At 42.1% G+C, this 14307-nt stretch overlaps 1 protein-coding gene across 2 annotated transcripts in view; it reads left to right on the top strand.

Moving 5' to 3' along the window:
* The window catches only part of LOC119022845 (FERM and PDZ domain-containing protein 1), a 44091-nt gene extending 30965 nt beyond the window's left edge, over positions 1 to 13126 (top strand). For both annotated transcript variants that reach the window (XM_037104216.1, XM_037104224.1), the window contains 9 exons: positions 1216 to 1311; positions 1846 to 1971; positions 2065 to 2184; positions 3063 to 3199; positions 3569 to 3788; positions 3904 to 4086; positions 4727 to 4871; positions 4990 to 6327; positions 7712 to 13126. In XM_037104216.1, the coding sequence (XP_036960111.1) occupies positions 1216 to 1311; positions 1846 to 1971; positions 2065 to 2184; positions 3063 to 3199; positions 3569 to 3788; positions 3904 to 4086; positions 4727 to 4871; positions 4990 to 6327; positions 7712 to 11100 (5754 nt within the window). In that variant the 3' untranslated portion in view covers positions 11101 to 13126. The remainder of the gene's footprint in view (positions 1 to 1215; positions 1312 to 1845; positions 1972 to 2064; positions 2185 to 3062; positions 3200 to 3568; positions 3789 to 3903; positions 4087 to 4726; positions 4872 to 4989; positions 6328 to 7711) is intronic.
* The last annotated feature ends 1181 nt before the right edge of the window (positions 13127 to 14307 follow it).

The raw sequence follows: 14307 nt of genomic DNA, 5'->3' as shown, positions 1-14307 counted from the left end.
AAATGATGGAAAGAAATGCTCCGTGAGAAGAGCTGAAAATAAGACAAGGCTAATCCCTCTCTCTCTCTCTCTCTCTCTCTCTCTCTCTCTCTCTCTCTCTCTCTCTCTTTCTCTGTCTCTCTCCTTGTCTAAGTATGTTGTGATGTGTTAGCTTTGATCATATGGCATTGTAGAAATGCAAATTCATTTTTTTTTAATTGTAAAAGCAGAATTGCTTGAGAAATGCCTTCAATTCAGTTCTGAATAAACTATTACCCTCTGTCATTAGATGTTTTAACAGCCACCTGTTTTAGCGTGCATTTTCAATATAAGCAGAAAAAGTATGTGTGGAAAGGAAGAACATGGAAGTTTGTTATGTTATGATGAGCTGAAAGAGTTCATATTGCTTCCAGTGAAGTGTCTGAAATAATGAAAGAATCAAATAGGACAATGTAAAGTTCCTCAAATTAATACATGACACAACAAGAAATGTCATATTTACATAATTGCCCTGTGCATCATTTAAGGTTCAACTGATGGTCTTTCAATTATTGTTCATCAGTTAGTGTCCTCTTCTTCTTAGGTGGTTTAATGGCACTCAACTGGAGAACTGGTTTTGCCAGTTATCATATTGAAACAACGTGTAGTGGATAGAAGTGTGCATTATTTACACTTTCCTTTGCAGATATTCTGTGTATCTGTGCTACATTTGGCCCTGAAAATCTGCATATAGAATTGCAGTTCTCACATGGTTCATTGAGTCTTTGTCAAAAACCAAGGTGTGTTATTTGATCCCAACCTTAGTCTCAAAAAGCTTTTCAAAACTAAGGTCAGTGAATTGTGCTTTCATCACTGAAATAATATTCAACATTGTGATATTTTCTGAGCTGCAGAGAAACCAAATTAATGGTACAGGCTTTAATTTTGTCATTTGATTTATGGATTTATGAATTTAAATTAAAAAGGCAGCATATTACACCCTTCTAGTGTCTTTACATTGGCTACCACTGTATTAGAAAAACCAAACTGAAGAATTTTCTTAGTACTTTTAAAGCTCTTCATAGCCTGGTGTCTCTGTGTCACTTTGCCTGTTGCCTAGTCCCATGTCAAGACTTTACTGTTATTCTAGAACAACATACCTGAAAATCAGCTTCTCTCTTTTTTTAGAGGTATAATTTGTAATGCTCACAGTTTCACCTGACACTTCTGACCTCTGACCTCATGTCTGGTTTGCAGGGCAATTCGCTGCTCTTCCTGCCAAACGTTTTGAAGGTGTATCTGGAGAACGGGCAGACCAAGGCCTTTAAATTTGAACCAGGCACCACAGTCAAGGTACAATGCAATGATGCAGTTGACCACATCAATATCCATTCCTATTTATAACCAACTTCATGTTGTCTTCATACTAAAGACATGAGAATTGTAATGAAGTTCGGGGGTTCAGAGATGATGCTGAGGTTCATAAAGTGTTTATGTGATGAAAGTATTCTTTGTGATCAAGTCAACATATAAAGCTTATTTCCATGCTAATTTCCTCAGAGATCAACATATTTGTCAAGGAGACAACTCCATAATGTGGATTAACGTGATGCAGGTTCAAGACTGTACTAAGCTGCATATTTGAGTATATTCAATGAATTTATAGGCTAATTTAAATTTGATTTGAAACTACAGCTAATGTGATTCAGTCACTTCCACAGTTTCTGTCGATATTCGATATCCTGTACATCAGCTCTCTAAATTTGCCAACTACTCAGCCTTTCCTTTCCTGAGACCTACAAACCTCAGCTCAGCTCACCTCAGCAATCTTGTTCCTTGATGTTATAAAATATTGTCTCTCACAATGTAATTTTCTCTGTGCATCAGGACATTGTGATGACACTGAGGGAAAAACTTTCTCTGAGCCGAATTGAACACTTCTCCCTGGTGCTGGAGCAGCAGCACAGCATTAGTAAACTACTGCTGCTACATGATGAGGAGAAGATACAGCAGGTACACCCGTGCTCACATAGACACACACACACACACACACACACACACACACACACACACAGAGTAATAACAATTATGCGTGTGTGTTTGCAGGTGGTGCAGAAGAAAGAGGCCCACGACTACAGATGTCTGTTTCGTGTTTGTTTCATGCCCAAAAACCTCGAGACCATGCTGCAGGAGGATCCCACAGCCTTTCTGTACCTCTACCAGCAGGTGAACTGATCCTCAGATCCACAGATCAACTCCTGGCTGCTGGAGTTAACTCCTCATATTACTAATCATTTTTGTCACAAAAATCTTGGGATTTCCATTTTATCCATAACTTAATCTTTTAAATTTTGTTTAATAATTGTAATGTTTTGGAAAAAATATGTAATCAGCTGTTCAGCTGTAAGTATCCTTACCTGTGAGGGGATTCTTAATCAAATTAAGGAGCAGCATTTTTAACACAGCATGATGCTGCCCTTTTCTTAATGATGTGAATTAGAAGAGTGAAAGCTCATCTTGTCCGATCCACGACTACTCATTAATCATTACTACCGTATTACTTTAGTATTCAGTACTCTTGGGTAGGAGCATGCCCATCTTTCAAACAGGCCTCCATTTTGATCTCAACTATACACCTGAAAAGTTCAATGGCTGCATCTGCACTGTTTTTATGCTATCGCTCTGACAAAACTCTGTCTACAGACAGACATCACCTGGTGAAACACTCAAAAATGCTTCTGTGTTAGTTCCTGCAACAATAGTTGTCTTAAGGACCACATTTTGCCATGATGACACACACTCGTACACACTGACAAAATGAAAACATGCCAGACGCAGTTGTGACTGGCAGCCAATGCTTTTGTCTCTTAACAAGCAAAACTTGAATGGTAAATACACCAAAGTTTCGTTGCCTCTTGTTGTTATGTTATATTTGTGTTCAGTTCAAGTTGCTTAAAACCATAAACAGGCCTGAAATCTGTACAAATCCAAAGAACTTAACAAACACATTTACCCAATGAAATGTATACAGATTACAGATTTGTATTTCTTTCATAATCTGTACTGTTCTTCACTGTGCGTGTGTGTGTGTCACTGCATGTTAGGGGGTGAATGATGTGCTGCAGGAGCGCTTTGCAATAGAGATGAGGTGTAACACCGCCTTGAGACTGGCTGCACTACACATCCAGGAGAGATTGGCAAGTTTTGGACAATCACCAAAGACCAACTTGAAGATCATCACGTGAGACACATGCACACATTTGAATGATCTTTATATCTACTGAGTTAAACTATGATAAAACTTTTGGAGTAACAGTAGTGAATATGATCCCAACACGTTTCTCAAGCAGCACCCTGACAAACAGTCCCACAGTTACACAAGTTGTGCAATAGAACTGCAGTCTTGTAGTCCTTTAAATGAGCATCAAGGATGCATTTCACGATTTGAAAGTCATTCTGCAGCCTGCATCAGAAATTGGTTTGGGATCAAGGGAATACTATTCCATTCATGTGTACTGTGAATTCACACATTGTAAATAAACTTAATCTCTTTAACAGTGTTGTAGAGACAAACAGACCCTCTCATTGCTGGTTTCTGTGTTTGCTCCAGGAAGACGTGGGGAATCGAGAACTTTGTGTCATCCACCTTGTTGAGGAACATGCGAGAGAAAGATCTGAGGAAGGCCATTGCATACCACATGAAGAAGAGCCAATCACAGCATGATCCCAAGCAGAAGGGCCTGTCAGTCGACCAGGCACGGATCAACTACCTGGAGGAACTTAGTGATCTTAAGTCGTTTGGAGGGAAATCCTTCAGTGCCACCATGATGGTAGCGCTCAAACTGCTTACTGTACATTTATATTCATTCTTTAGTGAGAGTTGGTTGATTGAAGTTTCAATATTTTGTCTGTTCAACGACCTCTCCCCTGCACCCCACCCTTCAGCTCCAGGACAGAGAGTCAATGGTGACATTGTTGGTGGGGGCACGCTACGGTGTGAGTCAGGTGGTCAACCACAAACTGAGTATCCTGTCCAGCCTCACAGAGTTCACCAGCATCACACGCATCGAGCTACTGCCTGAATCCGAAAAGGTCAGCCTGGTCAAAATATACCTGCAGGACATTAAGGTAAGACCAGGAAAACGCACACACAGCACACATCTGGAGCACCCAATAATGTAAGAATTTCCTGAAAAAGTATGCCACTAACCTAACTGAAAATTGAAAAAACTTAATAAGCATATACTCAAAACACACAAGCGCACTTTAACCATGAAGTAACCAAATCAGTATTGCAAACACTGCTACGCAGTAGGATTATTTAAAGTTGCACATCAATTTGCATTATTTGTTCACTCTTTGTTGGCAGTTTGTTTCACCATTTATCATGGGTTATGATTCTTTTTACAGATTTCATAGAGTAATAACGTAATTTAGCATTTTTTAATGCTTTTGACACAGGAAATTTGAAGTCTGGAAGCTGCTGCTGCCAGACCTTTTTAATAGCTTAAGAATATTACTAAATATAATTCAATGTTTTTAAATGTGATTGATGACTTAAAATGTCTTTCTGACCTCTTTGCATTATTTTGTGTACCCCCTCGTCTACACAATGTGCAGATGTCAGCTTGAAAAGAATAACTGCCTTTCCATCAATATTATGAGCCCTATGGATACAAAATCACTATAGCTAAAGTGTTTTTCCACTGTCTAACATTACCTGTCCTTGCCTCATCCCATACCATCTTGTCTCCTTTCTCATATGAAGCCCATCACGTTGCTATTGGAGTCAGTTGCAGCCAAAGATATGTCCTGTCTGATAGCAGGGTACTGTCGACTGTTTGTTGACCCCAACCTCAACATCTTTCCCTGGATTGATGACTCCAAGAAGCATCGAGTGTCGGCTGAGGAAGGTGCATAAACATTTACAGCAATGTACAGTCATAAAATAGTCTATATATCAATAAAGTCAGACACAAGTTTGCTGTGAATAATGAACCACTTTTTGTTTTCATGTTGTGTATGTTCCAGGTTATGTGTCACGGTGTGGCAGCGACTCAGACAACTCCTCAGACATGGACATGGATCCACTGGTTGCCAAGGTGTCTCACGACGACAAGCCCTGCCCTCGTGTCAGATCTTCATCAGATCCAGACGGAAGAAAAAAAAAAGAAAAAGACAGAAGGAGAAACAAAGATAGCAAAGAAAAAGGAGACAAACCCTGGGGGAATAAGAAGCAAAAAGAAGAAAAGGATGCTGACACTGAAAAGGAAAAGTGTCCGCTCGATAAGAACAGAGAGGGTAAGGATAAAGACATAGAGCACAAGGAAGAGACAGGGAGTGCTCAGGATGGTCAGCGAATACAGAGTGAGATAACAAATAAAAGCTCAGGGGGACAACAGGAAAAAGAGGGAGAGGAAGGTAAAAACATAGGTGGAGAAGATGTGCGAGCAGCAGATGAGCAACCGTCCATATCAGAGGCATCAGATTCTTGTCAGTCTGACTCTCGTGTCCTCACCAGCCCCTCCAGCGACTCCCTTGATGCTCTGGAGGAAGACGACTTACTTTCATGTTCTTCTTCCTCTATTCACCCCAGTGCTCTATTACAAACCCATGCCAACATCCACCCTTCCCTGCAGCTTCATCACTACTCTCATCGGAGCATTCAGCCCCACCTCCTCGCCCCTCCAGCTCCTCACTCCCATCCCCTTATTCACCTCGCAACTCATGAGAGAAGAGGAGGGGGCTGCAGACGGTCAGGTGACGGAGCTGATCCCCAGCTCCTCACACCCATCTCCCCCTCTCAAAGCCTTGAACATGTCCTAAAGTGTCCAGGTAACCCCTGCTCTGATGACAACTCCCTGTGCTTTGCTGAGCTCTCCCGCCTCGTGGACTTCCTGCCAAGCCCTCCGGAGGCCAGCGAGGAAGATGAAGATGAAGAAGAGGAGTTGAGGAGGAGGAGGGGGAAGATGTTGAAAGAAATGGATGAGTCAGTGAGAAGAGCAGGTGAAGGTGGAAGTGTAAGTGGGGAGGGTCTCTTTAAAGAACATCCACTGTCCCCCTCCTCCCCCTCCTCCAACACAGAGTTTGTGTTTAACTTTGACCAGAGCGACGCTCGCTGCTACTACAAACTCTGCTCCAGCATCACCCCCGACAGCGCACGCAGCCTCCCCCAGCCCATTTCATCTAATGATGGAGAAAATGGAGACGAGGTGAAGGGAGAGCCAGCGAAGGTGGTTAACCTGGAGCCTGTCCCCATCCTTCAACCACCACCTGGCTTTGGAGACAGCAGCTCAGATGAGGAGTTCTATGACGCCAGAGATCGCTTCACCTCACCTGAAGACCCGACCTCGGGGGCGTTGCCAAGAGGTGAGTCGTTTTTTATTGTGAGGATCATCACCAACATTTTAAAGCCCTGTAGACTGAAAGCACAGGCTGTTAATTCCGCTTTTGCTGCCATCTAGTGATCAAAGTTATTACTCAACCTAAGTGATACAACTTTATAGAGCTATGTTATGTAACTGGCAGGAAAGAAGTAGACCAGCTTCTGACCACATCTACTCTGATGCTCAATGTGACCCACTGATTATTAAGTCAGTCCAGTGATGTAAAGTGACCAAAAGTATATAAGTAAGCATTGTGCTCATGAACAGTTTTAAGATACTATTAATTCACCAGAGTATTTCCAATTTGTAAAACTGTAATACTACCTTCACTACCTGTTAGAAGGATGTGTTGTGCTTTTTACGTCACAGCATTAATTTGACAGCTATAGTCTACCAGTTACTTTCCAGATGAAATACAGTTCAATAAAGGTCATACCAGTTGTTCTGAAACTTTCTTAGACACTTCCCAGATGGTTTCATTTAAATAACTGTTCAAGATTTCACAAATGAGAAAATTAGTTTGTCTTCTCTCATGCCCATTAATCATCTCTCAATCCCTCCAATTCATCTTGTGGCCTGACCCGGCCGGCTGGGATACAACTTGATTGACCTTAACTTAATCTAAGGTATATTAAAGTAGATGCACCTCCACCAGCTTCAAATGTAAAATGCTAAAGACATATTTATGTTACAGTATTAATTATCTACTAATATACACATAATAACAGATTGTCACATAAATGACAGACATATTTTACTTATTTTACTTACTAGAATATTTTGCTGATATTTCTAAACTTTTGCTGCAGTCCAATTTCAAAGGAAGGACTTTCACTTGTAATGTCATTTTTTTTAGATTATTGTATTGGTGCTGATGTGTAAGTAAAGAAATACAGCAACATTTTAGTTGAATCCATCATCCTTGTTCCAAAATATTAACTCTTTATAAAGTAGTAGTAGTATAGTATATAAACTTAGGACTAACAACTACTTGGACAATTTAAATGAGACAAAAGTAAGATTGGGAGGAACTTGTCTCACCTATGCCCAAATAACACCCCGAGTGGCTATAGTGACACACAGCTCACTAGTAAATAAATGAACTAGTTCAATAAATCACAAAAAGATTATTTCAATTACAGTTCCACACACATTTGACATACTCTAAACCTCAAAGCAGAAATAAAGTAATGTGAAACTAGAATTTTGTTTTTCATTTTGTTAATTGGGTTTGCCTACAGTAGTTCTTTTCTCCGCTTCTGTCCACTGTTCACAAAACTCGAGGAAATTGTTAGGCTTTTTTAGACATAAAAAGGTCGTTTTTATGTACATTCTGTTTGGCTGAGCCTCTTTTTACTATCTTGCAGACATTTGCACAGAGATGAAACTGGACTTCCTCAGCACACTCAGCCTCAGTGACATCAGAGTCTCAGTGACTGATGCAGACAAAGATGGAAAAGCAGAAGCAGACAGAAAAGGAGGCGAGGAGGAAGGAGGAGGCATAGAAACATTGTTTCAGCTCAGAAAACGATCACGAAAGCGGCGTTCCTTCATGGAAACTGATTACACCTCGAGGGTCTCGTATCCAGAGCCAGATCCAGAATCAAGGCAGGACTTGCTCTCTAATAAGCTCCATAAGAACCATTTGGCAGAAGCCAATGATGCACAGATGCTGAGCTCAGATCCTGAACCTTCTGAGCAAACCCAGAATCCCAGTCCTACTGTCTCCTCTCTGACTCACTCTGAAGGGGAACCAGCTCAGCTCGAGTCAAAGCCCATCCTGTCCAAACCCCACTTGCGTGGACCTGGCTCTCCTTGTGGTTTTGGGTCTCGTGAGCAGACCAGAGAATCACAGCCTTCCTCCAGGACAAGGAAACAGGACATGGAGATGGAACCAGATGCAATGGAATCCAAATCGGTCACAGATCTGGTGAAGGCAGCATCTCCTACAATCACCGTTGTCCGCTGCCGAGTGGATCCAGACGGGAAAGAGTGTGCTGATCGAAGGGGGGATGGAAAAGAGGAAGGGGAGGGACAGGAGAGTGGTGGGGAGGGAGAAGAGGAGACAACAGATGTGCCAGGAAATGGGCCATTCACTAGTCATATGTTCTTGCCAGAAATCACTGAGGAGCGGGATGAGGATAAGAAAGAGGGGGTAAGAGGGTCCTCGTCCAGTTCAAAGAGACCACTCATTGGCGCTGAGAGGCAGCCAGAGTCCAACACGCTGCCTATGTCTTTGATAGATGTGAATAAAAAGGGTAGTAATGGCCTTTTAGGAGCCCATCCAGTTACTTTAGAGCAAAATTCATATATAGCGGAACACATCCTTGAAAGTGTCTGTGAAAAGTCAAATCCTCCATCATACTCACCACCACCTGCTCCACCCTCATCCCCTCTACCTCCACTAGCAGTTGTCGACAAATCAGAAAGTGACTGTTTGGTGAGGGAAGAAACAGGAAGGGAAAACACACGAACATCTTCATCCAATTCTGAGGAGATGCCACCTTGCCAACAAAATCACACAAACAAAGCACAGTCACGTTTGGATGTCACAACCGGTGTCTATGAGGATGAAGCCACCAGTGTTGTTAGTGATGAAGTAAGTGACAGCACCAATTCGGACAATGTTTTCGATGATGATGAAGTGAGTAATTCCTTAAATTCTTATAGTGACAAGAAGTATGACTGGAGCATAGCTACAAAGCATAGCATCAGTGCTAATTCAACCCCAGCAAGTAAAGGTGATTGTCAGATGACTACTCATATCAACACTGAAGCTCAGACAAGAATTCATCCAGTTAACTCAGATTATACTCGTGCTATAAACTCTATAACTGCAAAGCTTGGAGCTGCAACAAGTGTTACGTCTCCTACATTTAATTCAAGTACAAGACTGAAAAGTGATTCGGATCAAAATGTAGACAAACCACAAAGTGGATCCATGCAAAGTGCTGAAACTAAAGATAGTTTAGCTAGTTCTAGTTTAGGAAAAGCTAACACAGCCATAGTCCACAATCTCTCCAAAGACCCTCCCTCTCCAACTCATTTCCTCTTCCAGACGTGCTCTCCTACCATTATGGGTCGCTTATCTGCCTCCACACTTAGGGAGAAGATCCAAAAGTTGCCCTTGTATTTATCAAGATCCCAGGAAAATCTCAGCCAAGCTGGGGTAGGGAATGTAGCCCAGAGTCCTTCCGCTGACAGCAGTCCTATGCAAGACAATGTTGAAATCACCATCACAGATGTTAATGACGTCACACAAACAATAGACCTCGAAACAGGCACAACTGCAGAATCCGTGGAGTCAGACGATTCGGATGCAACCCTTACAGGATCAGAGGTAGATGGGGAGTTTTTTGTAGAAACAACCTCAGTGAAGAGTTTTCATTCAGTGCCAGAGGTGAAGGAAGTAAGTTCTCCGTTGCCCGTTCAAAGTGAGCCCAAATCCCAACACCACAATCAGCCTCTGTACACGTTTCCTATCAAGAACACGCCAGGACCAATCACAGAGCCTCCAGTCTCCATTGTGAACAACATCCAAAAAGACACTTCGGGCCAAAAGATAGACACTCCTGGCCCTATAAAAGACTCCTCACCCTCTGCCCACCCTCCGATAGTGGTGACAACACAGAATCTAAATGGGCCAGGACTTTCTTTTCACAGTCAATCACAGAAGGTAAGACGGACCAGTAGCGACAGGCCTTTAATAGGTCTTTGCAGGCCTTCTGGGCAGAATTTAGACTCAGCAAAATCCCTTTCATCAGGCTGCAGGGTGTTTACCATCTGTGAGGAACCATCCCAGACAAAGACCCTAACTGAGGTGGTGACGACCCCACCCTTGAAGCCGGAGTTTGGCTGCAGTTCTGTGCTAGCATCTGGATGTGAGTCGGTTATGGAAGGGATGCAGATTCCACTGGATGCTTGCGGTTGCCCAGCCGTCTATACCAACTGCTTCAGCGGTGGGGACAGCTTTGACGAGGAGCTGACAGTCTATGAGTTCTCCTGTCGCACACAGAGCAGCGGATTGACTCAGACTTCTGGAGCAGGTCTTCCTCTCATGACCTCTTCACCTGTTCCCTCCTTTCTCTCAACCTCCTCCACCCACTCTCCTTCCTTCCCACGCTCCATCCTTTTTTCTTCCTCAACCTCTGAGCTCAGCCCTCTCCTCTCACCACTGTCTGACACCTCTGACAGTTTCCTATCTCAAACGCACAAGGACACCATCAGTCGGCTAGGCCAGCAGTGCTACCCCGAACCCCCCACAGGTTTCCAAGTACTGCGTGTCGACGTGGATCAGCTTCTTTCCATTTTGGAAAGTAGTGGTGTTGACCGATCAGGCCATGGAGGTCGCCACCCAAGGGACACCTGCCCTGCTCACTTTACAGAGAACAAGCGGGTGCTGCAGATAGAGGCACGGCGACTGATGTCAGGCTGTCAGAAGGTGGTGGGGATTGGACAGAGCCCTGAGGAAATGCTTCACTCCCTGGCTGACAGTTTCCGGACCCTGGTGGAGTTGGCTGGTATATGCCTCTGGTTTTCTGGGTGCGACAGATGTGACCGGAGGAATGCCGAGGCAGTCGCAGGTCTGGCAGATGTGGCCCGCTCATTCAGGGACTTCTGTCTGGCAGCGGAGCGAGCCAGCAGCAAGCGCAGCTGCCAGGACCTGAGCACCAAGCTGTTGGCCAAGCAATGCACAGCGCTCACCGCCTCTGTCTTCTGCCTCACTCAGCTGTTCCGCACCCTCACTGCACTATGAGTGGATCACGACCAATGAAGTGTTAGACCTTCAAGCTACCTATAGCGTTTGACCTCATATAAGTGAGGTCATCAGTGAGCCCACAGCTGCTGCAGATGTGGACAGTGTGACCCAGAACAGCCATGTGTAGGATGGGCTTTAGAGTGTGAGGTGAGGTTACCTCAGAAACATACTGGTGTCACTGACATGACCACTCAAATGATCACAACAAACTCAACATTATAGAGCCAGTTTGAGATTGGCGAGGTGCATGTGGTTACTGACTGATTTGCTGTGCACGTCTTGGAACCCGCAAACAGTCAGCAAACAACCATCCGACTGTAAGCGGTGCAAGCTGCAAGAGCAGAACTTGCTTGCATTCCATTACAGAAGAACTACTGTACTTGAATGTATTATATGTTAACTTCTATGTTTATTTATTTATCAATTATTTAATTAGTGAGTTACTACAGTGAGCAAGTAAGGAATGTAAAGAAAAGGAAGGAAGATATTTGGAAATGTTTACAGACAAAGCTTTAGACTGAGGAATAGTGGTGTGTGAGAGCAGTGGGCATTTTACACACATAAATAAGCACACAACCTCAAATACACAGAGTGAATCAGTATTTGATTGCATCAATACACAGGCCTTTTGTGTGACTGACTGAACATGTGAAGATAAGGAACACTGAAGTTTACTGATGCTTATATATCTTTACATTGGCCAGGCTGTCAGCGCAGACTTCTTTGAATGTTACTGTTTACAAAAACCAAAAACTCGAGTGAGAAATGATTTCATCAAATCATAGAAATCAAGCCTGAAGCTGTGTTTGCCATTTTATAATTCTAGTAGCAGAATGCTGATGTATGCGCATTATGTGACTTCATGAAACAGTTTGGATGAGGTACAGTCCTTTGCACATTCAGTTTGTTGTCATTTTGCACAGACATTTGGTATGATTTGTTTAAGTGTAATACATTTGTTAACACTCTCTTTCTCCACCTCCAGTTAAAACACTGACCCCTCAGAGCATGGTTACGTGGCTGTCAACCACCAGTCTTTTACACATACTTATTGATTTTTATATTAGCTATCAACATGTTCTTTGAGAACAGGAATCTCCATTCATCATGTTATGTAGTTAGTTTTAAGAATCTTAATTTTCCAGCAATCCACAGGCTTTTCAACATCATAAAAACCTACACACCTCTCTCTGAGCTCTGGGGACAGTCAGGAAGGACTTAGTCTACCATGTCCCTTACACTAAGTGCATTATTACTAAAGATCTCCCATATATTTGTATGACCACAAACAGTGGCAAACCTGTGAGTCGATATGGGCACAGGTAGCTCAAGCAGTGCAGTGTGTAGCACTGTTTGCTATCTGTTTGCTTTTCAGCTTATGATAAACACATTGAGTGGGAGGTTCTCAGAACATCTGTCGAACTCACCCGATCATTGGTTGACAGCCTATCGTTGGAGTTCCTTGAACTCAACACATTTGTCACAAAATCATGTCAAACACTGATTTTCGCAAAAGTTATAACTGTGGATAAGCTGTCATATTACAGCATTTTCACTTGGAATGTTTCTAAAAATAAAAAGGACCGAAGCACACTGGACCTGCATGTTCACTGGAGAAATTAAAGTTATCAGAAATAATTTCACCACTGCAGTGCTGGGAACACAATTTAATGCAAACAGTGTTTCTATATATATTTATAATGGCAGTTGAAACACTTTACTTGTTAACTCGTCCTGTTTTGTTCCCTGTGGTTGCAAAATAATATAATTTCCTGTATTTTATTCCCAATATGCAGCTGAAAAGAACTGAATTACATTTACCTTGATCTCCATGAGAAAATTGCCCCTAACAAATAATGGAAAATAACCTTTTTAACTCATCATCTGTGCTCACAAAGCATGCTGTTAAAAGCCATAAAATGCATTGTTGTTTTATCAGGGATTTTATCTGTGAATGACTGAATGATGATGTCTGCTCTTGCTTTGCAATGCTTAACTTCCACCATTAAAAACAATGTCAAGATTTTCTTTTCATGACTCCTTTGTTGCTCATCCACTTGTAGCTTCTCTGCTCAGTCAGCTTGACAGCCATGACGGCAGATTCATTTACAATCACTTTTTATTCCCCAGCACAGGCAGAAAGTCTTTTTAGTCTCAAGACCGATCTAGGGAAAAAGGATGTGATTTAGCAAGCACTGCATTAAAAACAAGTGATATTTGCAAGACTAGAATTAGTCTACCACACCAAATGTGACTGTGTTTACACAGAATTGTGTTTTTACTGAAACATTATCTGTATATCTACTGACGGAGAAAAATGACACACTAATACACTGTACTCTACTGTTCTTTACCAATATTTCTTCTATAAAATGATGCATGCAAGTGTAAGGGAAATCTTCCTTGTTGAGGTGAAGAGTTGCTAATTCCCTGAAAAATGTTGACTCAGTGTGATGAATCATATTACTTTAATCTTAAATCTTAAAATGTTTCCTACTTAAATACAACAGAATAGGGGTAACATAGTTTTATGACAGTTGTTAATCATTTCTTCCCAAAACAATGACCCCCCTGATGTTTTGCCTTTCCCAGGGCAGTGACCCTTTGATATTTTATCAGGACAGTAAATGTCATCATATCTACCTTCCTGTAAACACCTCAGGCAAAAAGAATTGCCCCTTGTGTGACTTTCTGACCTCTTGAAACCTAAGGGGGAAGTCTCCCTTCCTATCACATCCTGAATATATTCCCCAACAGTACATTGATAACTGAATTCAAAACTATTACATTTTCCACAAATGTTTTGTGGATGGTGCACCGTGATTCAAGTCAGACTCCTACTGATCCTTTAAAAAAAACACATTTATATTGTTGATAAGTAGCATTTATCTTGTGTATGTTATAAAATACACGATACAAAATGCTGGACTTGTCAAGTGGAACAAATCTTCCCACATAGAAAGAACCCCAGTAAAGTTGGTGCATATGTCGGTCAAGATCACTTATTAAAACACCCATCACATCGCATTTCTCCAGTTTTGGTGACACTGCAGTAAAAATGTATTATTCTCTTCACTCTTGGTGCAATGAATACATCTCAAGAGGATAAAGGATGGGTCAATTTTTCTTAAAAATTGTGTTAAATTGTTGTACCACTAGAGGGCAGGGACATTTTTAAAACGAGCAGCAATGGCTCTGTGTACT

Source organism: Acanthopagrus latus, chromosome 1, assembly GCF_904848185.1.
Source record: "Acanthopagrus latus isolate v.2019 chromosome 1, fAcaLat1.1, whole genome shotgun sequence".
Lineage (NCBI taxonomy): Eukaryota > Metazoa > Chordata > Actinopteri > Spariformes > Sparidae > Acanthopagrus > Acanthopagrus latus.
Note: the sequence above shows the minus strand (reverse complement) of the source record. Positions and strands in the feature narration are given on the sequence as shown.